The sequence below is a fragment of the Muscardinus avellanarius genome, assembly GCF_963383645.1.
Source record: "Muscardinus avellanarius genome assembly, chromosome: 4".
Taxonomy (NCBI): Eukaryota; Metazoa; Chordata; class Mammalia; order Rodentia; family Gliridae; genus Muscardinus; species Muscardinus avellanarius.
This window is the reverse complement of record NC_137789.1, coordinates 33,925,371-33,949,104: the sequence shown is the minus strand read 5'-3', so window position 1 is coordinate 33,949,104 and position 23,734 is coordinate 33,925,371. Positions and strand designations below refer to the sequence as shown.

General features: G+C 32.7%; 1 protein-coding gene across 6 annotated transcripts in view; it reads left to right on the top strand.

Annotated features, from left to right (window-relative positions):
* Positions 1–23,734, top strand: part of OXR1 (oxidation resistance 1) — a gene marked incomplete at both ends in the record, with an annotated part of 346,540 nt that overhangs the window by 309,943 nt on the left and 12,863 nt on the right. For 4 of the 6 annotated variants that reach the window (XM_080694624.1, XM_080694626.1, XM_080694625.1 and 1 more), the window contains 2 exons: positions 2,904–3,072; positions 6,639–6,801. In XM_080694624.1, coding sequence (XP_080550750.1) covers positions 2,904–3,072; positions 6,639–6,801 — 332 coding nt within the window. Of the gene's footprint in view, positions 1–2,903; positions 3,073–6,638; positions 6,802–13,153; positions 13,220–23,734 lie in introns of those variants that run through there. The other 2 variants (XM_080694628.1, XM_080694627.1) reach the window with 1 other exon arrangement.

Sequence of the window (23,734 nt, the reverse complement as noted above, 5' to 3'; positions counted from 1 at the left end):
AGTTGATATAATGCCTTCAAGGTGCATCCATGTTATAGTTGTTTTAGAATATTCTGTCTTGGAAGATCGCGCAGGTTCGAAGCCAGCTGCGCTGGTGTAAGAGACCCTGTTTCCAAATTTAAAAAAAAAAAAGTATAGTCTGGCAGTGTAGCCCGGAGGGAGAAGGGCTTCCAGGAACCCCAGTACCAAAAAAACAAACAAACAAAAAAAAAAAAAAAGAATATCCTGTCTCTTTAAGATTGAGTCATTAATTCCATTGGATGTATATACTACCTTTTGTTATCCATCTATTCACTGATACACACTTGGGTTATATCTACCTATTGGCTATTGTAAATAATACTGCTCTGAAAATTGGTATATAAATGTTTGAGTTTCTCCTTTCAGTGTTTTGGAGAATATACACAGATGTGGAATTGCTGCATTATATATGGTTTTCTTCTTTCTTTTTTTTTGGGGGGGGTACTGGGGATGGAACCTTTATATCTCCAGGTTACACTCCCAGACCTATTTTATGTTTTATTTGGAAACAGGGTCTCATAAGCCAGAGAGGCTGGTTTTGAACCTATGCAATCCTCCTGTCTCCGTCTCCCAAGCACAGGGATTACAAGTGTGCACCACCACGCCCAGCTCTATGATTTCATTTTTGAGAAACCACTTAAGTGTTTTTTATAGTAGCTGCCACACTTTATATTTCTACTAGCAATGCATAAAGATTTAGTTCAGTTTTTAACACTGATTTTTCTTTGCATAATCCAATGAGGTACACCAAAGACCTAAAGATTATATTTATTAGATATTAATGAATATATTTAGTAAAAGCAAGTACTGTAAGAAGTTGACTAAAAAGAATACTATTTCCTCTTCTGTAATTTTTTTGTTACTTAGAACTAGTAACTATTAAGGGATACTTGGCAAATATAGGAAACCCCAAGAAAATTCATAAAAAATATTTGGAACTTATTACTCAGAGTTGATTATTGTTAACATTTTCCATATTTGTTTTTCTTTTAGATCTTTAGAACATTTAAGTGTTTATATGAATACACATACATGTATGTGTGTATACATATACATTTTCATACTCATATCTATACATACAGATTTCTATATAAAATAAGAATTATACCATATGTAGTGCTGTATCTTTTTTTATTCATTTAACATTTTTGTCATTAATATTTTCCTGTTATAGTTAACTCTTTGAGAACCTGGTTGTAATGGCCCTTTATTTAACCATTTTTATTTCTCTAAGACACATTCACTACTGTTAACAGTTCATATCATTAAGATGCTTAAGACACATTCACTACTGTTAAAAATTCATATCATTAAGATGCTTTCTGTCTTCAGTGTAAATAATGCTGGTGCAAATATTTTTATTTGAACATCTTTTCATCTGATTTTTGCCTTATGTTTTGAAATCTTTGAAAAAGATAAAATAATAGATTGAAAAAGATAAAATAATAGATTGTATTCAATTACATAGTTTGTAGACTAATTTTAACAAGTTTGTTTTGGGAGTTAAGAGAATTAAGAGTCGAGGTCCTATTATAAACAAGTATTAAAAGGAAAAATAATTGTTTTTAGTCAAGATTTATAGATGGTTGCCATTTGGTTCCTTTTTTTATGGTACTGGGGATTGAACCCTGAGGCATTCTACCTAAGCTGTAGCCACAGCCAGATTACCAGATTGTGTGTGTTGTGTGTGTGTGTGTGTGTGTGTGTGTGTGTGTGTGTGTGTGTGTGTGTATATATATATATATATATATATATATATATATATTTATTTATTTATTTGGAAACAGAATTTCACTAGGTTGCTGAGACCCTTGCTAAATTGCCAACGCTGGCTTTGAGCCCATGATTCTCCTGTCTCAACCTCCCAAGTCCTGGAATTTTAAGCATGTGCCTTCTTTTTAATAGAACAAAACTTAGTTTTAACTAATAATAAGTAATTTGATACTCCATGGTAGTATGTATGTATGTATACATATATTTTTTGTGATGCTGGGGATTGAACCCAGGGACATTCTACCTCTGAGCTACACCCCCAGCCCTATTTTTTATTCTTTATTTTGAAACAGGGTCTCGCTAAGTTGCAGAGAGCCTCACTAAGTAGCTGAGGCTGACCATAATCCTGGATCCTCCTGTCTCAGCCTCTCAAGTCCTGGGATTACAAGCATGTGCCACCACGCCCAGCTGGTAGTTAATATCTTAATATTAAAACTTTTTATGTTAAAATGTTTATCTTTCTGACTGCATAATATGATAAAATTATGTAATAAATATAAAGCTATAGAATACTATTATGCAAAGAATATACTTTCCTCCACATATGCTGCCTTAGCAGGCTAATTATGTTTAGATTCCTGAACTTGACTATATTTTAAATCATCATCTCCTATTGGAAAAGTTAGAGATAATTCAGGCTTACTTAATTATCCAAACAGTTGGCCACATAGAGCATATTGGTGACTTTTATTACACTGTAAGATATATGTGAAAGATTCAGAAACTTCATTAAGTTTTTGTTAATAATAACTGTATTAAAGTAAGCCTTTTACACTGCACACTTATTTAGATGCCATTCTAAAGACTGATTAAAAAGTATGTAGAAAATCATATATGTATAGGTAATTACTGTAGCATAGTTGTTACCAGCAAAAGTTTAATTTAAATGGTCCTGAGGAGTTCACATTTTTTTTAATATCCATAGATATAATTTCAGTTCATTAACTTGGCTCTTTCCTTTAGTCTTGTTGTATATGTGACTTTGCCTTTGATGGAAAAAAAAATACAGGTTACTTAAATATTTTCACCTGAATACCAGTACTGGTATTGCTTAATCTGTTATGAGATATTTGAGAATTGAATAAACACTGTTTGCTTCTCATGTGTAGGTTCTGCAGTTTTAAAGGAAAAGAGAAGGCATCGATTACATAAGTTTTTATGTCTCAGAGTTGGAAAGCCAATGAGGAAAACCTTTGTATCCCATGCAAGTGCTACAATGCAGCAGTATGCACAAAGAGATAAGAAACACGAATATTGGTTTGCAGTACCACAAGAAAGGTAAAATAACATAAAACAAAGGCTTGAAAATATTACTAAGATTCCTGTAATTATTATTTTATCTTAATACCAGATATAAATATAAAGTACTTTGAAATGTATAGTTTCTAAGTAAAAGCAACATTAAATTGATTTGAAACCATATAGTTTCTATTTTATACACTGATTCATCCCATTTTAATTACATCTTTGTAGTTTATTGCAAAGAAAAACATGAGCATATACCCAGTTTTAGTAGTAAAAGTAAAGTTAAGGTATCTTAGAGAGGCAAGGTCCATCAAGTATTCACAGGTATGGCTCTTAACCAAAGGCAAGTAAAATATAATTAAGCTTCCTTAAATATATTGAATGCCTACTGTGTACATGACTAAATTAACTACCAAAAGAATGTGGTGGAACCTTGGCATGGTAGTGCATGCCTAGAATTTTAGTATTTGAGAGACTGAGACAGGAGGATCACAGTTTCACAGCCAACCTCAGCAACCTAACAAGGCCCCATGGATTCAATCCCCAGTAATACACACGCGTGCGCGCGCGCGCGCGCGCGCGCACACACACACACACACACACACACACACACACTTCTACATGTAGCAAAGCAAAATTTTTTGTTATAAGTTTAAACCATTTTAAAGGATGTCTGTTGTTATTGTATTATAAAATTGACAGTTTAAGTAAAAACTAGTAAATTAATCTTTTCAATACTATACATCCAATAGAATCTAAATATCTTGACAATTTGCCATTTATCATTATCCATTTAAAAACTGCTTGACTGAGCCGGGCGTGGTGGTGCACGCTTGTAATCCCCGTGCTTGGGAGGCTGAGACAGGAGGATCACACAGGTTCGAAGCCAGCCTCAAGCTACTTAGTGAGGCTCTCAGCAACTTAGTGAGACCCTGTTTCCAAATAAAGTATAAAATGGGTCTGGGAGTATAGCCCAGAGGTAGAAAGCCTCTGGGTTCCACCACAAAATTAAAAAATAAAAATAAAAACTGCTTGGCTGTGCTAAATTTTAACAGTTAAAAATTGCATCGCCTTTATTATGATTCATTGCGATGAACTACATATAAATTTACATATCTATGTACGTGTACTGAAATTTCCTTTATAACTTTCTGTCACCATTGTCATAATAGTAAAGGGTCTAAGGTTTTACATTACTTAGAAGCAACTTAGCCTGCCTTGGTTTGATGCATATTAGCAGAAAACACAGAGAGTCACAACTGCAGTAATCAGATTTCCATTTCGAATCTTATTCATTTAAAGAATGAGCTAGGATTCTGTATCACTTGTACCCTTCCGTTTTTATTTTTCTTGTAAGTACTGAGAATTTTCTTTTATATAAAAGCTAATAATACTGAAAATATTTTTATTATAATAATGCCACTCTGTTCTTTCAAGATGTTTATATTATGGCCGGGCGTGGTGGCGCACACTTGTAATCCCTGTGCTTGGGAGGCAGAGACAGGAGGATTGCGCAGGTTCGAACTCAGCCACACTGGCTTAAGAGACCCTGTTTCCAAATAAAAAAAGTATAAAAATAGGTGTGGGAGTGTCACCCAGAGGTAGAAGGGTTTCCAGGAACCCCAGTACTACACAAAAAAAGATGTTTATATTATATTCTAAAAATTACTTAGGCATCTTTTTATCAACAAAGCCTAAGTGATCATCAATTGCATATGCTTCAGTTTTGTGGAAATCAGTGAATTAGAAACAAGTTGATGTCCAAAAGGAATGATTATCAAGTCTTATAATATTCCCTGCTTCACCATCAGTCTTAGGCAGCCTGAAAGTATTCATACTTTAAGACATGTACCATTGTAGAAATCTGAGTGGATGACAATATGCCTTCTTGTACAAATTACAATAAGTGCTTTAGTGAAAGCAGAAAATGTAATCTGCACAATATCTTGCTTAGTTCTTAGATGTGTATGAACAAATAAGTTTAAAACTTCATATGAGAAGTGACATAGAAGTTGAAGATTAATTTCTTTGCAACCATCCTAAGTGTTCGTGTACCTCTTGGGAAGCCTTTCTGTTCTTCTTTGAATACTATACTACTGCTTTTCAGGATGTACTGATAATGTTTTCCTTCTTCCCTGGATACTTCAAATGTACAGAACAGTGTGTGCTTTCAATAAAATGTGATTATAGTACTTAATATATATTGTATGATTTGTTTAATTCTTAAATAATTGAAAGGGATAAGTAGATAATCAGATTTGCCAGTCATATTGAAAGGACTCCAATGAAAATGTTAACCATATTTAGTTAAAAACTAGTATAAAAATTTACTTTTTCTCTTTAATCATGATTATATGTTATTTATTTATTTATTTATTTATTTATTTATTTTTGCAGTACTGGGGATTGAACCCAGGGGAATCTTAGTTCCAAGCTACATCCCCAGCCTTGTTTTTTTTATTCCTTATTTTGAAACAGGGTCTTACTAAGTTATGGAGGGCCTCACTAAGATGCTGAGGCTAGTCACGAACCTGCAACCCTCCTATCTCAGCCTCCTAGGTACTGGGATTAACCATCCACCACCATACCTAGCTATTTTTCATTAAAAATTAGTTATTGGGATTATGAAATTTATTGTAAACATATAACTTATGAAAATAGTTGATAATGACAGATTATCTGAAAGATGAAACTTCAGTTTTAGTGTTACCACATAAGGAGTGAAAAAATTTTAAATCATTAAATTAGATATCTGATTTTCAGAACCATTGCTATAAATTGTTGTAGAGTTTTGTAGTTGATATTCAGTTATCTATGCTAGTTAAATCCAATAGAGCATAGATATTAAAAATGTGTATTTGACATTTAGAAGTATGGGGCAGAATTCAGCAGCCTTCTTTACTATAGGTAACAAAACATCAGAAAAGGGAAACTAAAGATTAAATCATCAGTCCCTGAACTAACAATACCGTATGTGTTCCTAGTATAGTTTAAGTACACGTTAAGGACATTAAATTTCTATTATTTGGAAAAGTTTTGTATAATATCCAAGTTTCAAAATAGGTAACTTGTAAATTGTTTTAATCATTAGATCATTCTGTGAATGAGGTCAAGTTCCTTTCATATTACTAGTATCTTTGAGAAGGAAAAGCATTACCATATATACCACATATATTGCAGCGGATTAATAAGAAGTGTGCCAAGTGAATTGTTAGTACAGTTTTTTTAAACTGTACTATTTAACATACTTATTTAACTGTAACTATTTAACATAGCCAAATAAGTTGTTTTTAAATTGTTTTCTTGATAGGGGATTTTACCTTTTATTTATTTATTTATTATTTATTTATTTATTTTCTGACTCTGTAAGGCGTTATTTTTGCCACTATGGAGATCGAGTGTCAGCAGTGCTGATAGAAACTGCTTTACTCAGTCGCCATCTTCCTCCGGATCCTCTCGGATTTTACCTTTTAAAACTTAGTATATTTTCTGTATATTTTAAGTTCAAGTTTTTCAAGATATTACACAAATACAGTTTTTGTAATTCTAGTTAATATCACAGAATACTCAGTCTCGTAATAAGTCACTTGTTCTCACAGGACAGAACATTTGTATGCCTTCTTCATTCAGTGGAGTCCAGAAATATATGCAGAAGATACTGGCGAATATACCAGAGAACCTGGATTTATAGTGGTAAAAAAGATTGAAGAGTCAGAAACAAACGAAGATTCTACTAGTCAAGCAGCAGCCAGAGAATGGGAGGTAAGGAGAAAAATAAGAACATTTAATTTATCTTTTTTCTGTATAAATTTATAACTTTATGGTAGTATAAAGTAGTAGTGATCTTTGCACAAAAGAGTAATGTTTTAAAAGATTCAAGTTCAGCTCAGCATGGTGCACGCTTATAATCCCAACATTTGGGAGGCTGAGACAGGAGGATCATGGGTTGTCAGACAGCCTCAACTATTTAGGGAGGCCCTTTGCAACTCAGTGAAACCCTGCTTCAGTATAGGACTGAAGGTGTAGCTTAGAGATAGAATACCCCTGGATTCCATCTCCAGTACTGCAAAAAAAAAAAAAAAAAAAAAGGTTCAAGTTCACTATACATGTATGCATATTTTATTGAATTAGTTGAATTGTAACTTTCAAACTATCACTCACTGCTTTTGCTTTAAAATACTAGAAAAGCAACCCATCAGCAATGAAATGACCTTTATTGAATACTACCATGGAATTTTAGGAAAAATAGCACAAATATATATGCTATTCTTATGATAAGAGGAAAGAATAACATTATGGCAAAGAAGGAAATAATACTAATTGCTGTTGTATTAGTTTTTTTCAAGATATTTTATTTCAGGTTTGGTTCACTTTAATTTTATTTCCTACCTAAAATAGGTATAGCACTTATTAGTACATCCAGAAAATTTAGCAGTTTTTTCTAAGTTCCAGGCCTAAGCCTTATCTTGACTTGAATTAAGCAGCAATAATAATAAGCTGGTGCTCGTTTTATAATGTAATGAAAGTTTTTATGTGCTCAGACTTAATGAACTTGCTTAAATGGCCCAAATTAATGCTGATAAACTTTTTGTGACCTTTTAGATAAAATTTTTAAGGTTATATATCTCATTTTATATGTTTTGACTTCTAGGATTGGTAGGATGACAATTTAATTTTTGTTGTTGCTTGAATTATTCTCTTCTTGTGGTATTAAAAATATAGAGCAGATGCTAAAATGTGATAGAGTCAAATTTTGTTTGTTATCCATTTAGTTAATGTTTGTGGTTATTTATGTGATATGAATTTATTGTGCATGGACTCAACATGTATAATGATTGAAGGTATACATGGCATGTCTTTTGTTTTAAGTAAATGAATTTGATTTTGAATATGTCTTAATTTCATTCTGCATTTTTTGTACACAGAACACCCATTTCCACTGTATACTAGAGTGTAATAGAGGGAAAGAAGTGACATGTTATTAAGTTTTTATTTTGGGATCTTTTAGTACTTAAACCAACTGTATTAGCTTTTATACCAGCCTATTCATAATAGTCTCAAAGTAGAAATGACCTAAGCATCCATCTGTCAGAGAATAGATGGATAAATTTTAGAATATTCATAAAATTCCAAACAATATAGCAATAAAATAAAAATATATTGGTATGGGCAATAACATGGATGTATAATAAAAGAGGCCAGACACAAAATAGTGTATATTGTGTAATTCTATTTGCATGAAGTTCAAAGGAGCAAAATTAGCTAAAGTTCATCAAACTATATACTGGGTATTGAGGAGACAGCTAAGAGATAGGAAAGAATTTAGAGATCACTGGAGATATTCTTTATCATATCTGGGTGGTGATTAAATGGGTGGTGATGATTACATATGTAAAAAAGAAAAAAATTTTGAGCTGTATTTTTTAACATTAGCTTTAAGAAGCGATTAAAATAGCCCAGATTACCAAAGATGTGTACCTGTAGGAAGGCAGCAACAGTTGGATGTAGATTAAGTTAACTAATTAGGAGTTAGTGACAGTTGGAGTATAGTGAAATTTCTAACTTGGGTGGTGATGTTTTCAATGGTAGTATTTTCAAGAACTGAGTGTTTTCTTTCAGTTAGATTACAACACTTAACTTTAGCAATAATAGACTGTTGACAATTTAATTCAGAGGAAGTGTTTTCAGTTTCGGTGAAAAGTTATGATTTCTAGATTAAGAGAAAAAAGATGTCTCCTCAAACTAGAGTTGGCTCCAATAAAAAGGAAGTATAAGGGAACAAATTTAATTTTGTGAGCTTTTTGCTACATTGTCTGGAAACATACTGCACTGTCCAGTATGGTTGCCACTAACCATTTGTGGTTATTGAGAACATAAAATGTGCCTAATAGCACAATTCACCATTACCAAACTATGGAACCAGCCAAGTTGTTCATCAACAAATGAATGGATTACAAAAATATAGGATATGCACACAATGGAATTTTATTCAGCCATAAAGAACAAAATTATGTCATTTACAGGGAAATGGATGGAACTAAAGAACATTATGCTAAGTGAAATTAGCAGTCACAAAAAGTAAAAAATCGGATATTCTTCCTAATAGGTGGAAGCTAGGGAGAAAAAGCATCATAAGAGGAACTCTAGGAAGGAGAAACCTTAGATAAGCAAATAAGGGAACCTAACTGAGAGGAATAGCAGGGGAGAGAGGGAAATCCCCTAACGTAGCAGGGCGTGGTGGCGCACACTTGTAATCCCAGCATTTGGGAGGCTGAGACAGGAGAATCTGGGTTTGCAGACAGCCTCAGCTATTTAGCAAGTCCCTTTGCAACTCAGTGAGACACTGTTTCAAAATAGAGAATAAAAATTAGGGCTGGTGGTGTGGCTTGGAGGTAGAATGCCCCTGGGTTCCATCCCTAGTATCATACACACACACACACACAAAAAAAAAAAAAAAAAAAAAAACAATCCCTTAACGTACATGATGTACATTCACAAACATATCAAAGTCACTCACTAAGCTAAACATGAGAAGGAGGGAGGGAGAGGGAATGGGGTGGGAACTGGGGAAGAGCTAAATGAGTGATATATATATATATATCACTACCATCTTGTACTTCATTAAGATGTATGCCTACAATGCACCACCAAAAATTTTTAAATAAATGTGGCTAATAGAACTAAGAAACTATTATTTAAATTAAAAAACTGATACTTGATTTTGTTATTGGATAACTTTTTAAAATGTTTGTAACTACTTCATATATGATCTACTTTTTCAACAACAAATTTATAAAGTCTTAAGTAAATCTAAATAAGGTCAGGCAGATCCTGTGAAAATTTAGTATTTCTAAATTGAGATATGCTGTAATGTAAATTTTTTTCTGTGTGTGTGTGTGTGTGTGTGTGTGTGTGTGTGTGTGTGTGTGTGTGTTACTAGGGATGGAACTTGGAGACATTATACCTCCAAGTTAAACCTCCAGACCTATTTTATTCTTTTATTTTGAAACAGGTTCTCACTAAATTGTGGAGGGCCTCACAAAGTAGCTGCGATTTTCTGTGAACCTGTGATCCTCCTGTGTCAGCCTCCCGAGTACTGGGATTATAAGTGTGCCAACACACTTGGCTTTAGTGTAAAATATTCTATCTAAAGCAGATACAATAGACACTAGTCAAATGTATCTATTGAATATTTAAAGTGTGGCTAGATCAAAGATGTGAGATACTATAAAGAGATGTTATAAAATGCATACTGAATTTTAATGACTTAGAATTGAAAGAAAAATAATGTAAATATCTTATTGCTTTATATTGATTATTGTTGAATTGACATTTTAGATGTAGATTAACAAATATTAATAAGCTTTTTAAATTCAGCTACTAGAAAATTTACAGTGGCATGTGTTATCTTATATTTTATTTCTCTAGCCCAGTGTGGGTCTAGTGCCTGATGGATACTAAAAGATTTATTAAACTAATGAGTTCTTGCTTATGTGAGAGAGTAACTTTATTTTTTATTTTTATTTTTATTTTTTTAGTACTGAGGATTGAACCCAGAGGCATTCTACTTTCAAGTTATACCTCCAGCCTGATTGTATTTCTTATTTGAAAACAGGGTCTCACTAGGTTGCTAAGAGCCTCACTAAGATGCTGAGGCCGGCCTGGAATCTGTGATCCTCCTGCCTTAGCCTCCTAAGTACTGGTATTACAAGCTTTGCCACCACACTCACCTTGAGAGTAACTTGAAAAGTTCTTTTAAAAGTTCTTTTTTTTTTTTTATGGTACTTGGGATTCAACCAAAGGACATTCTAAAAATTCAGCCATTTTTTATACCTTTTGTTGTTGTTGTTGTTGTTAAATTTTAAAACTGGGTCTTCTAAAATTGCTGAGGCTGGTCTTGAAACTTCAGTTCTCCTCTCTCCAGTCTCCTAATTACTGAGATTGCAGGCATGTGCCACCATGACCAGCTCAAGTTTTTCATTTAAGTATAAATGTAAACATGTGACTGCTTATTGCATAAACTTTTATATCATTATTTTAAACATTTTATGATCTGCCTTTTGGCTTGGATAACTTTAAAAGTTATTTATATATTGTCCTATTTTGATATTAATTTCTATATCTTCAATTTAAGTAACAAATATAAAATATTTAACCTAACCCTAATATTTTAGCCCATCAAATTCATCATGCGGTGTCATTGTTGGATTTGGTTTGAATGCCATGTAACGGCCTTCTCTGTTCTTCTTTTTTTTTTTTTTTTGTGGTACTGGGGTGGAACCCAGGGGCTTTTCTACCTCCGGGCTATACTCCCAGACCTATTTTATATTTTATTTGGAAACAGGGTCTCACTAAGTTGCTGAGAGCCTCACTAAGTAGCTGAGGCTGACTTCGAACCTATTAAATCCTCCTGTCTCAGCCTCCCAAGCACTTGGATTAGAAGCGTGCACCACCAACCCCAGCTCTCTGTTCTTTTTCTGTTCTCTTTCCCTATCAAAATAATTGAGTACTCTTATCTCCATAGTTTTTCTTTATATTTCTTAGGACACAGTACTGTTGCTGTGTAACTCCTAAGATGCACCATACCAAACAGCTTCAACTGGTTAATACTTTATTTTCTAAACTGTGAGTTAGTGAGCATTCTGTGCTCATTTTAATAAAGACATTTTTTTTTAAATTTTTGTTACTGAAACACAAGTAATACCAAAATTAATATTAAGTCAGAATATCAAACAACAAGTAAAAATTTTAAGCTCATCCTGGCCAACAAAATCCACACAGAATTAATTTTGTTCAAAAATTAAAGAAGTCTTTATGTTAAAAGTCACTATAGAGAGATCACTTTTCTTATATTTAACAAGGGAACCAACAGATTGGGCTATGCTATTCTTGGTGGTTTTTTGTTTGTTTTATTTGTAGTACCTCATACTTTGTTTTGGAACACATGGAATATTTTATTTTTATTTTAAAAAATCCAGCCAGTGGTTATGACAGGTTTTAAAACTGTGCCCCCTCTAATTGTTTAATGTTGCTGATGATTGCAAAGAGGAAGTTTGTGTTGCGAGGATAGGATATGACCACTGTGCGCTCTGAATGAAGGGGATTTGATGGCCTGTGTGGAGGACCGTGGTTACCTATGAGGGACTGTGGGAGAGGCGTAGAATATGTATGGCAGGGAATGGCGATGTGTGGGGAGCGAGAAGATTTGGTGTAGGGCATCTTGTGTCCTGGGCATGCTGGGCCATAAAGGTGCTGAGGAGGGGAGGGGGGAGGTAGATACTCAGAAGTAGTATGCACTTGAAGAGGTGGTGCTGTGTGTACACACACAAGGTAAAGGGGGCATAGCAGACTTAAAGTGGAAGAAATATTTAGATACATAATTACAACATTGATATATGTTACTTAAAATTGCACTCCAGACAATTTTAGTTTATACATAGTTAATGTACTTTTAGTTTATTTAATCTCTTAAAAGTTTACTTCTTTTTTATATGCTGTATACCACTGGTTGGGGAAGTACAATGTATATAGTTTTTTTTTTAATATAAATATCATTTCAATACATTAGATCTTAGGAAATTTAGAAATTGACATCCTGCTTAAAAACATTCATGTAAATGATGAAACTTTACGGAATTCCTAGCTGCAAAGAAAAACAGAATTTAATGGCTATGAGCAAACAATAAAATGTTAAAATGAATTCTTGTATTTTGGGAGGAAATCTGAAAATTCTGCCTAGTACTTTTTTGTGACTGAGAAACTTTCAGTGTATTCGTTAATTTACTGGCATTTAGAAATATATGTTCTGCGTCTTTAAACTTTTGAGCTTTTTTTTTTTTTTTTTTTTGCACATTTGGGTACAGTGCAACCAAACTTAAGCCTGGGAAACCTTCTCTTCCCTCCCCAGCTTTAGAGTCTCCACTCAGAACTATCTTTGAAATGGATACTACTTAGTGATTAGCTCTCTGTCTTGTCAATCAAATCTTTGTCCTAGCATCCTGTTTTGTCACTGTAGTAAGCTCTGGTGCTGGAAATTTATCTTTGAAAGAGGAAGAATGCTTTTGCAAACAGTTCTTACATGATTTGATCTAACTTAATTTGCCCTGGAAAGGAAATGTCTCGTCTTTGGTATGGGAAAAAGGGGAGAAGACATCAACCAATTAATCATAAGTACACTCTGGTAAATCTTATTCAATTATTTCAGTATATATATATATACTAGTCTTTTTATGGTAGCATCATGCAAAATTATACAATTTATGATTATATAAACAGTGAATGTTTATAGAACACAAAATTGTATAACTGCAGAAAGTACCTTTATTTCTGTTACTTTCAAGTATCTTGAAAAAAGAAAATTAATATGGGACTATAATTTTGTTTATAAAGTGTTATTTTCTTATATTCACCAAGATGAAGATATCAAATCCTAATTGCTTCCTTAAGGATTTTATTCAAGTTAAACTTTGAAGGAAAATATTGGGAATTTTTTTTCTTGCTTAAAAATAGATTAGAATAAGTTTAATTTTTATTGACTACATATTGTTATGTATATTGTTATAATATTACTTAAGTAATAGGAAAATACTGCTTAAGGCTATTTTTAAAGTTTTCTAGCAGTGCTACCTAATAGAAAATTAACAATATTTTGATATGGAAATATTTTGCTCAACTTATTGTTTTAAGAATTCTAGTTACTTTTCAGCATAAATCTGTGTGTATTATTTCTTATAAAATGTATTGCCAAGTGCTCTTTCTGTGATAATTCAGTATTTTTCATAAATGTTATTTTTTAATATAATTATAGATGAGTTTAATATATATTTAAAACCAGGAGCCAGGAGTGGTGGCACACACTTGTAATCCCAGCATTTGGGAGGCTGAGACCAGAGGATGGCGGTTCATGGACAGCCTCAGCCAATAGCGAGGCCCTCTGCAACTAAGTGAGACCCTGTTTTAAAAATTTTTTAAAAAGGCTAAAAATAGAGCTGGGATGTAGCTTGGAGGTACAATGACCCTCGGTTCCATCCCCCGTACTGCAAAAATAAAAAAATAAAAGCAGGAGCAACTTTGGGAAATGTCCCCAAAGTATTTTCCCTCTCTTAAATGTTAACCATGTTAAAACAAAATTATTTAAGTTGGTGTTATTTTTAGTTATAATTTCAAGTTTTTGTTTATACGTTACATCAGCAGAGAGGGATTTATGAATCCGAAATTATCGAATTGTTCACATTTATTATCAGATTTACCATATAAGCTAGGTGTGTTCTTTTTAAGCTAAAACATTGAAGTTATTCATAGATTTTTATTTGTGGTTTGAATAAACATCATTAATTTGCTGATACCAAAGTATAGTTTAATATACAAATATAGACAAAGCAAATCATGGATGCTTTGAATTTTATAGATCAATATAATGTACATTGTATAATTATTATACCTGTCAATCTCTGTTCAATCCTTACAGATGTTTTATTTTATTATTTTCCTGCATAATTATGCTTCTCACTTGTCATCAGTTCCCTGTTCATATACTGTATGTGGGGCAGAGCACACAGACATTCACATGATTTCACTTTACTTTGAAAGTACAGTAATGTTACTTCTTATTTTAAATGTGAGGAATCTGAGGCATGATGTCACTGGACTGAGGTGTCTTAAAGTACAGAGAGACTGCCTGACCCCGACACATTTTTTGCTTCACTGGGATGCCTTTGCAAGTTTTCTAAAACAGTAGTTTGGGCTGGGTTTGGTGGCGCATGCTTGTAATCCCAAGGGCTTGAGAGGCCGAGACAGGAGGATCCCACAGGTTCAGAGCCAGCCTCAGCTACTTAGTGGGACCCTGTTTACAAATGGAATATAAAATAGGTCTGGGAGAATAGCCCAGAGGTAGAAAAGCCCCTGCGCTCCACTCCCAGTACCACACAAAAAAAATAATAAAACAGTAGTTTGTTGTGCCTAATGTGGAGACATTCAGTATCTAATTTTATAGATATTTTATTTGCTTTAAAGTGTGAGGGAGCTGAAGGTCAGGGGAAAGGCTTAAGAAAATTTGGCTGAAAAAGGGATAGTAGTTCTTTTACATGTATATATTGAGATTCCCTGGGTAAGATTTTTTCCTAACAAGGGCTCTTAAAACTGCATTAAAACTGAAAATTGAGAATGTTTCTTCTAGGAAAATAACCAGTCTTTTAGAACAAGGTAAATTTGATATTCTGGGGCTTTGTATTTTATAGCTTTTTAGAATTCTTTATGCCTTTTATAGTAGTGATATCTGTAGATTTTCATGATAATTTGCCTTCTAGAAGTAGTACTTAAATGGGCACATATTTTTGTTAACCTTAAAAATTTTCTAAATGGTGAAGTATATGGCATCATATTTGATCACACAGTTACCCTGTGTATTAAAACAGACATATTTTTATTTTATAAGTGAGTTAAATCTTGAAACATTTAATTAAAATAGGTAGAATATGCCCCAAACAAGGTATGTGAAGTTGATCCTTTGCCAATTAGCTTCATTGAGAACCAAATTATTGAAGTGTGCTTAACTTTCCTTATCCTTTATTTAGTTTTTAAGGCTATTTCAAAGTTTATTCTGATAAACACGTTAAAACTTAAATTTCAAATCATTCATTTACATTTCTTGTGCTAAGCATACCTTAGTGTCAGTTAAGCTATAATTTGCTTTTATTATTTGCTTATTATAATTTGCTTATTATAATTTTATAATAAGGTAGGCCTAATCAGATTAAGGTCAATTTTACAATGTTTTATTGTTTCTATCAATAATTCACTAATTTTGTCACCATATTTTGTTTATACCCACATATATGAAAAGACATTTTTAAATGTAGTCTTTCATGTATGAAAACACAGGAGAAATGCTACGAGTTAATTATTTACATCTGTGTAAGAATAATCTCACATGTAGAATTTTAAGAAGAGGTCATTTAGCTGGGCATGATGGCTCACGCTTGTAATCCCAACATTTTGGGGCGGAGACAGGAGGATCATGGTTTGTGGACAGCCTCAGCTACTTAATAAGGCCCCTTGCAACTCAGTTAATCCCTGTTTCAAAGTAAAGAATGAAAAATATTGTTGGGGGTATAGCTCAAAGGTAGAATGCCCCTGGGTTCAATTCCCGATGCCGCAAAGAAAAAAAAAAAAAAAAAGTAAAATGAAGAGGTAATTTAAGTGTAAAAGTCTTTCTATTAACCTCAACCAGAGATAAGTATAATAATAAAAATAATTACTATTTCTGATCTTGTACACTAAGTATTATTCTAGACACTTAATATGAGTAAACTGAATATTATTTCCATTGAAAATCTAGAAATAAGTTAAATGAAGTTACTCCAATTCACAAAACTATGAAAAACTGAATTGAAATTAGAGGTATAAACCCAAAGTCAGTATTCACCTTCTGCTGCCTACCTATTGTAGATATTTGCAGGAAATTTATTCACAAGTACTGATATCTGCCTTCTTATAAATAATGTTTTGCTCTGTATCCGTTAAAAAGTAGTTGAAAGGGTCTATATGTACATTCTGGGAAGAGTTTTTTATTTTTGTATTTGAGTCAGTAGTTAAGGAGTATTTAATAGATATGCAGGTTATAAGACATAATAATAAAATGTATATCTGTGAACCCACTACCAACATAACAACTAGAACATTATTAATGCTGTTGCATATGCCTATGTGTTTTTTCTCTTACATCTCATGTCTCCCCCAAATTGATAATCTGCTCTCTAAATTTTATGTTTATTCTTCCCCTGCCTTTAAAAAAATTACTAGGATTTACTTTTTTATACTAGTTTTAGGTTTACAGAAAAAAATGAAAAAAAGTATAGAGTTCCCAAATACTATCTTTTCCTCTACATACAATTTCCTCTTTATTCACATGAACCATTGGTATAATACATTTATTATAACTCATAAACTACTATGAAAGCATTATTATCATACAGTCCATAATTAACATTTTTTGTGCTGTGTATTCAATGGATTTTGATAAATATATAATGATATGTATCTACCGCTACAAGATCACATAGTATAATTTTACTACCATAAAAATTCCTATGCTGTCCTTATTGACCCCTTATTTTTCCCCTTGAACATTACTGCACCCACTACTATACTATAATACAAATTATACTATTTGTATAATTTTGTCTTTTCAAGAACATTATGTACTTGGAATTGTATATAGCCTTTTCATATTGGCTTGCTTCACTTAGCAGTATGCCTACTGAAGGACATCTTGGTTGTGGTTCCACATTTTGGCATTTATGAAAAAAGCTGTTACCAACTTGCACAGGTAGATTTGTATGAACATGTTTTCAACTCCTTTAGGTAAATGCCAGGTAGTACAATTCCTGGATCAAATGGAAAGAATATGTTTAGTTTTATAACAAACTGCTAAACGGTCTTCTGAAGTAGCTATAACATTTTCATTTTTCCAGCAATGATTGTGGGGTTTTCTGCCAGTGCTTTGGATTTCAGACATTCTAGTAGGTGTGTAGTTGTATCTCATGGTTTTGGTTTGCATTTCCCTGGTGACATCTGGGAGTGTCATGTGCATATCTTCTTTGGTGAGACTTTTATTCAGATATTTTACTCATGCTTAAATTGGGTGTTTGATTTCTTATTGGTACATTTTAAGGGTTCTTCATATATTTTGGCTAACAGTTCTTTATCAAGTATGTATGTTGCAAAAATTGTCTCCAATTCTGTGACTTGTCTCTTCATTCTCTTGACAGTATCTTCCACATAGCATAGGTTTTTACTTTTAATAAAATCCAGCTTCTTAATTTTCTTAATTGTGCTTTTGTTGTTCCATCTAAAAATGCATCTTCAAATCTTGTATTGATTTTTCTATTTGTTATTCTCAAAGAGTTTTGTAGTTTTGAATCTTTCATTTGCATCTTAGATCCATTTTCAGTCAATTTTTGTGAAAAACATGAGGACTTAGATTGGCTTCTTGAATGCTTCAGCAACTGTACCCTTAAAGAAAAGACCATCCATGGACTTGCCTTTGCTCCTTTGTCAAAAATTAGTTGACGGAATTTGTATGAATCTATCTCTAGGTGCTCTGTTCTCTTTGTCTTTTGCCAGTACTACATTATCTTGATTACTGTAGTTTTATAGTAAATCTTGAAGTCTAGTAATGTCATTCCTCCAACTTTGTTTTCCTCATTATTGTCTTGGCTATTCTAGATTATTGTGTATAAACTTTCATATTATAACCTTAGATTCCTTTTTTACCTATAATTACAAAATAGCTTTTATTTGGATTTTAATTGGTTTAATTTTTATTTTAATTTGAATTAGAATTCTGTTAAATTTATAGATCAACTTGCGAAGGGCTGATACCATGACAGCAGTCTTTTCTTCCTCTCCAGAACATGGACAGTCTTCATTTACTTAAGTCATATTTGTTTTCTTTACTAGAATTTTCCCCTTTTCTGGTCTTCTACATATTTATCTAGATTTATCCCTACTTAATTTTTGGTGCTAGTATCAATGCTATTTTTAAACTTCAAATTTCAGGGGTTTTTGTTGCTAATTTTAATCTTAGATCTCAGTTTCTCATTGAAAAATAATTAACTTTTGTACATAAATCTTGTTCTCAGTGAATTAGTATGATCATTTATTAATTTTAGTAGTATTTTGGTTGATTTCCTTAGGATTTATCTATATTGATAGTCCTATCATCTACTAAAAAAGGTAGTTTGATTTCTTTCTTCTCTATCTTTATACCTTTATTTCCTTTTCTTGTCTTATTGCATTATATAGAACTTCCTGTATGATGTTGAATTGAGTGGTGAGGGAGTATATCCTTGCCTGGTTCCCAATCTCAGTTAGAATCTTATTTCTTAACATTATTTGTGATGTTAACTATAGGATTTTTTGTGTATTTAATTTTTTTAGTACATGCTTTTTATCAAGTTGAGGGAGTTCCATCTCTTTATTCCTAGGTTGCTGTGTGTTTTTATCATAAATGAGTATTGGATTTCGGTTAGTGCTTTTTTCTACATCTGTTGTATGACACCATTACTTTTCTTCTTTAGCCTGGTGATGGACATCATTTGAGTTTCAAATGTTGAAGCAGCTTTGCATATCTGGTATCAATCTCACTTGGTCATGGTGTATAATTTTTTTTATATGTTGATTCATTTGCTAATATTTTGTTGAAGGTTTGTACATGTATTTCATGAGCAATAATGGTCTGTAGTTTTCCTCTCTTGTAATGTCTTTATTTGTTTTTTTATTAGGGTAATGCTGGCCTCACAGAATGAGTTAGTAAGTATTCTCTCTGCTTTTATTTTCTACAAGAGATTGTGGAGAATTAGTATAATTTCTTTCTTAAGTATTTGTTAGTTATGCATCAGAGAATCCATCTCGTTCTGATGCTTTCAAATTTAGAAGGTTATTAAATACTGATTCAACATACTTAATAGCTACAGGCCTAATTGGATGATCCATTTCTTCTTGTGTGACTTTTGGTCATTTCTGTTTTTCAAGGAATTGATTTTCCACTCTTTTCTCTCTCTTCTGCTTTTAATTTAGCATCTCATATGATTTCACATTCTTCTATTAAGCATATCAATCACATTTTTTTAGCTTTTTCTATTGGTTGCCCTGTTATTTTCAATATACATTTTAGTGTAGTTTAGTGTAGCATTCAACTCCCCTCTTCCTTTTCCACATTTCAATGTAGAAAAATCATTTTTACTTTAGAAAATCATTTTTTCTAATACTTCATATTTAATACATCTACTTTCCTAAATACATGCTATACCATATCTCATATATCAAATTTTTTTCTTTCTAGCCAGTGAGGAGGATATTGGTATTGGGATTTTTGTTTTTAAATTGGTGGAAACTTGTATTTCTATATTTTAGTAAAATTACCTGAAATTTTGTTCTTTTAGAGCCTGAAGTTAATGAGTATTTCTCTTCTGAACATCAATTTAAAAATAAAGAATCTTAAAATTCTTTTAATGTCCATAATCCCTCTTCTCAGTCACATGCTCTTATAGTCTGTACTCATCCTATTCCTTTTATTATCACAAGTTAGGATTTACTATTTTATTCAGATATCTGCCATTTTAGTTCTTTTTATTTCATCTTATATCTCAGACCATACTTTGAGGATGTATGTTTGTAGAAATTTCTTCTTTGAAAACCATTGATGGTTAACACTTTCAAATCTGTTTATCTGAAAAATCAGTCAGTCTACACCTCTGCAGATTCAACCAACTGTGGAATAAAAATAGAAAAAAAAATTGCATCTACACTAACCACGTGAGACATTAAGACAACTATTTACCTATTATTTACACTATATTACATATTATAAGCAATCTAGAGATAATTTAAAGTATATGAAAGGATACATACCGGTTATATGCAAATACTGTACCCTTCTATATGAGGGTCTTAAACATCTGAGGATTTTTGTGGCTGTATTGGTTCTTTGACTTAATTTCTCAAGCATATTGAGGAAGAATTCTCTCTATATTTTTCTCATGTAGTTTTGCTTGTATAAACAATTCTGGATTGGCCATTTTTTGTTACCGTTGGGTTTTGTGTGTTTTGTGATCTCTTATTGCAATAACTGTTTATTTTCAGTTTATATTTACATAAGAATCTTGAAAGTATGATTAATTAAGGAGTCTGCCTTTGTGAGGTGATTTGGATTTGCCATTGACAAATCTACTTCCAGGCTAACTGAAATTTATGAATTTTCTCACTGATTAATTTTTTTAAGTGTTAGGAAGTTTTACTCAGCTTGCCATGTATTTATTTTTTGTTGAGGGTACAGAATACTTTGTGAATGTATAGATTTTTGTATTTAATCAATTCTGGAAAATTCTCAAGTATTATATCTTCAAATGTTTTCTTTTTGTGGGACCAGATTATAACAGATTATATCTTTTATCTAATTTTTTTCTCCAAGTCTCCTAACCTTTTTAATGTTTTCAGTTTTTTGTTCTCAGTAATCGGTCATGGGTAATTTCAGTTGTTTTCTAGTTTATTAAGTTACTTGTGTCTGTTAGCTTTTTCTAACTTTTTTTTTCTTTCTGTGGTGGGAATGGAACCCTGGGGCTTTATACCTCTAGGCTACACTCCTAGCCCTATTTTTTTATCCTTTATTTTGAAACAGGGGCTCACTGAGTTGCAAAGGCCCTCACTAAGTAGATAAGGCTATCCACGAACCATGATCCTGATGACTTCTTTTTTTTTTCTTTTTTTTTTTTTGATGACTTCCAAATGCTGGAATTACAAGTGTATGCCACCATGCCCAGCTCTTAATTTTTTTTTTTAAGGTAATAGTTAAGTTTATTTTAGAAAAATTCTATTTGGAAATTTTCAAGTATGTTTATTTTTAATCATCTCTTCCTGCCTTCCTGATTACTTATTTTGGGGATTTCTATTTCTGTATCATTTCACACATAGTTTATATCAGGTAATTTTGATATCTGAAGCTGCTTCAGTGTTCAATTTATTTATGTTGGGCTACATGCTGAGTTATTTATGACTTCGTATTTTCTTAATCTTTTGATAATCTTGAGGACCTGAATCAAACATCTTTTATTTGTTATTTGTTATTATTATTATAACAAGTATTTTGTTTATGACAGAGTTGCTGTGTGTGTGTGGGGGGGACCATTTAATCATATTTTAAGAATCCATGATTTAGCCGGGGGTGGTGGCACATGCTTGTAATCCCGGCGCTTGGGAGGAGGATCACGCAGGTTCGAAGCCAGCCTCAGCTACTTAGTGAGGCCCTCAGCAACTTAAGTGAGACTCTGTTTCCAAATAAAATATAAAATGGGTCTGGGAGTATAGCCCGGAGATAGAAAGCCTCTGGGTTCCACCTCCAGGACCACAAAAAAAAAAAAAAAAAAAAAAAAAAGAAGAATCCATGACTTATAAGAGATTCAGGTATATCTGTTTTCTCATGAAAATCTTTGAAATCTTTGAATCATCTACAAATATATATATTTCAGAGGGCTAGGAACATCCTAATTCACCTAGTAACTATAGAACTGAGGTCATCTTCACATACCCCTTGCCCATGCCTAACAAAAGTCCCTTATAATGGAAGAGAGAATGCGCGCCCCTTCCCCCCCTCTCTCTCTCTTCCTCTCCCTCTCTCTCTCATCTTCATTCTCCCTTAAATGTGTATTGCCTACTTTCCTCAACAAACGTCTATCCATGTCTTGGAGGTAGGAGTTAAAATACTATTTAAATGAGTATTTGTTCAAATTAAAACTATTGTTTTCTGATATTAGGGACTGACTACCTCTGAGCTACACCCCCAGCCTTCTTTTATTTTTTATTTGGAAATAGGGTCTCCCTAAACTGCTGATGGTCGTCTTGTGTTGCTGACACTGTCCTGAAATCTATGATCTTCCTATCTCAGCCTTCCAAGTACTGACAGGGATTTACCATCATGCCAGGTTCAAAAAAAACTTTTCTAATGTGTTCTATTTTAATTCATTCTGTTTAACTTTTTATACCTGCATCAATTCTGCTTCCTAGTTATTTAGTGATGATTTGCTCCTTTTATGTCTCTTTTATTGTAACTTTATCATGGAAGTGTTGTTTTGAAAGCAATAGTTTTAGTTAGGCACAATGGACAGTTTTAACATAATCGAAGTTTTATTTTGTAATAGAGACTGTTATGTCTGATGAAGTGTAGTAGAACATAGTCCTGTGATTTCAAGGATCCTATTGTATGGCTTTTTTTTTCCTTATCTGCTATAGTGGAAACTTAGTTTCTCCTCTACCATTTTTGCACACCAAAGTAAGTATAAGTGGCATTGATAGATGCTTTTTTCTTTCTACATCTTTTTTTTTTTTCCATGAAAGTAGTAAAATTAGTATAGCCACAGATATCTACCAGACTTTTGTTAATTTGCAAGGCATTTGGGGTAAAAGAGGACTTTGGTTTAGGGATAATCTCAGGAGGAAACACTAGAACATCCTGAAAGGAGGTCTATCAGGAGAAGTAGTAATGTTTTTCATGTCTAATAGGTGAACATGTTCTTCTTTGCAGGATTGATAACAACTATAAGTTTTCTTGGTTCTGGCTTCTTGTTGTTTGTTCATTTGTAGCATAAATAGTGAATTTAATCCTGCCTGTACATCGGTAAATCTCTGGTGCTTTGTGTAAGGGTCCTTTGCTAAAGACTGAGAAACCAGAGAGTTGGCACTTCAGTCTACAGAATGTAGGTCATGATGCTTAGTTCCTAGCAATATATCCAATCAACTTATTACTCAATAAATGATTTTTCAGCAGACAGTGAATATGCTTTAAGTGGAAAATCTTGGTTTCCTCCTCTGTGTACCCCTAATAATTAGGAGTCTGACATGGGAAATTGTTGTATAGAAATATTTCCATTTTCTTATAGGTATTATCTTTTAGGCAAAGTAATAAATTTTGTACATGAAGTATCATTTGTCAAGGGTATAAAATTAATATAATGCTAATTCAAGTTCCATTGTATATACTAGAAGTCTACATTTCTTTTTCTTTCTTTTTTTTTTTTTTTTGTGGGTCTGGTAATGGAACCCAGAGACATTTGACCTCTGATCTATACCCCCTGCCCTGTTTGTTATTCTTTATTTTAAAACAGGGTCTCACTAAGTTGCAGAGGGCCTCACTAAGTAGCTG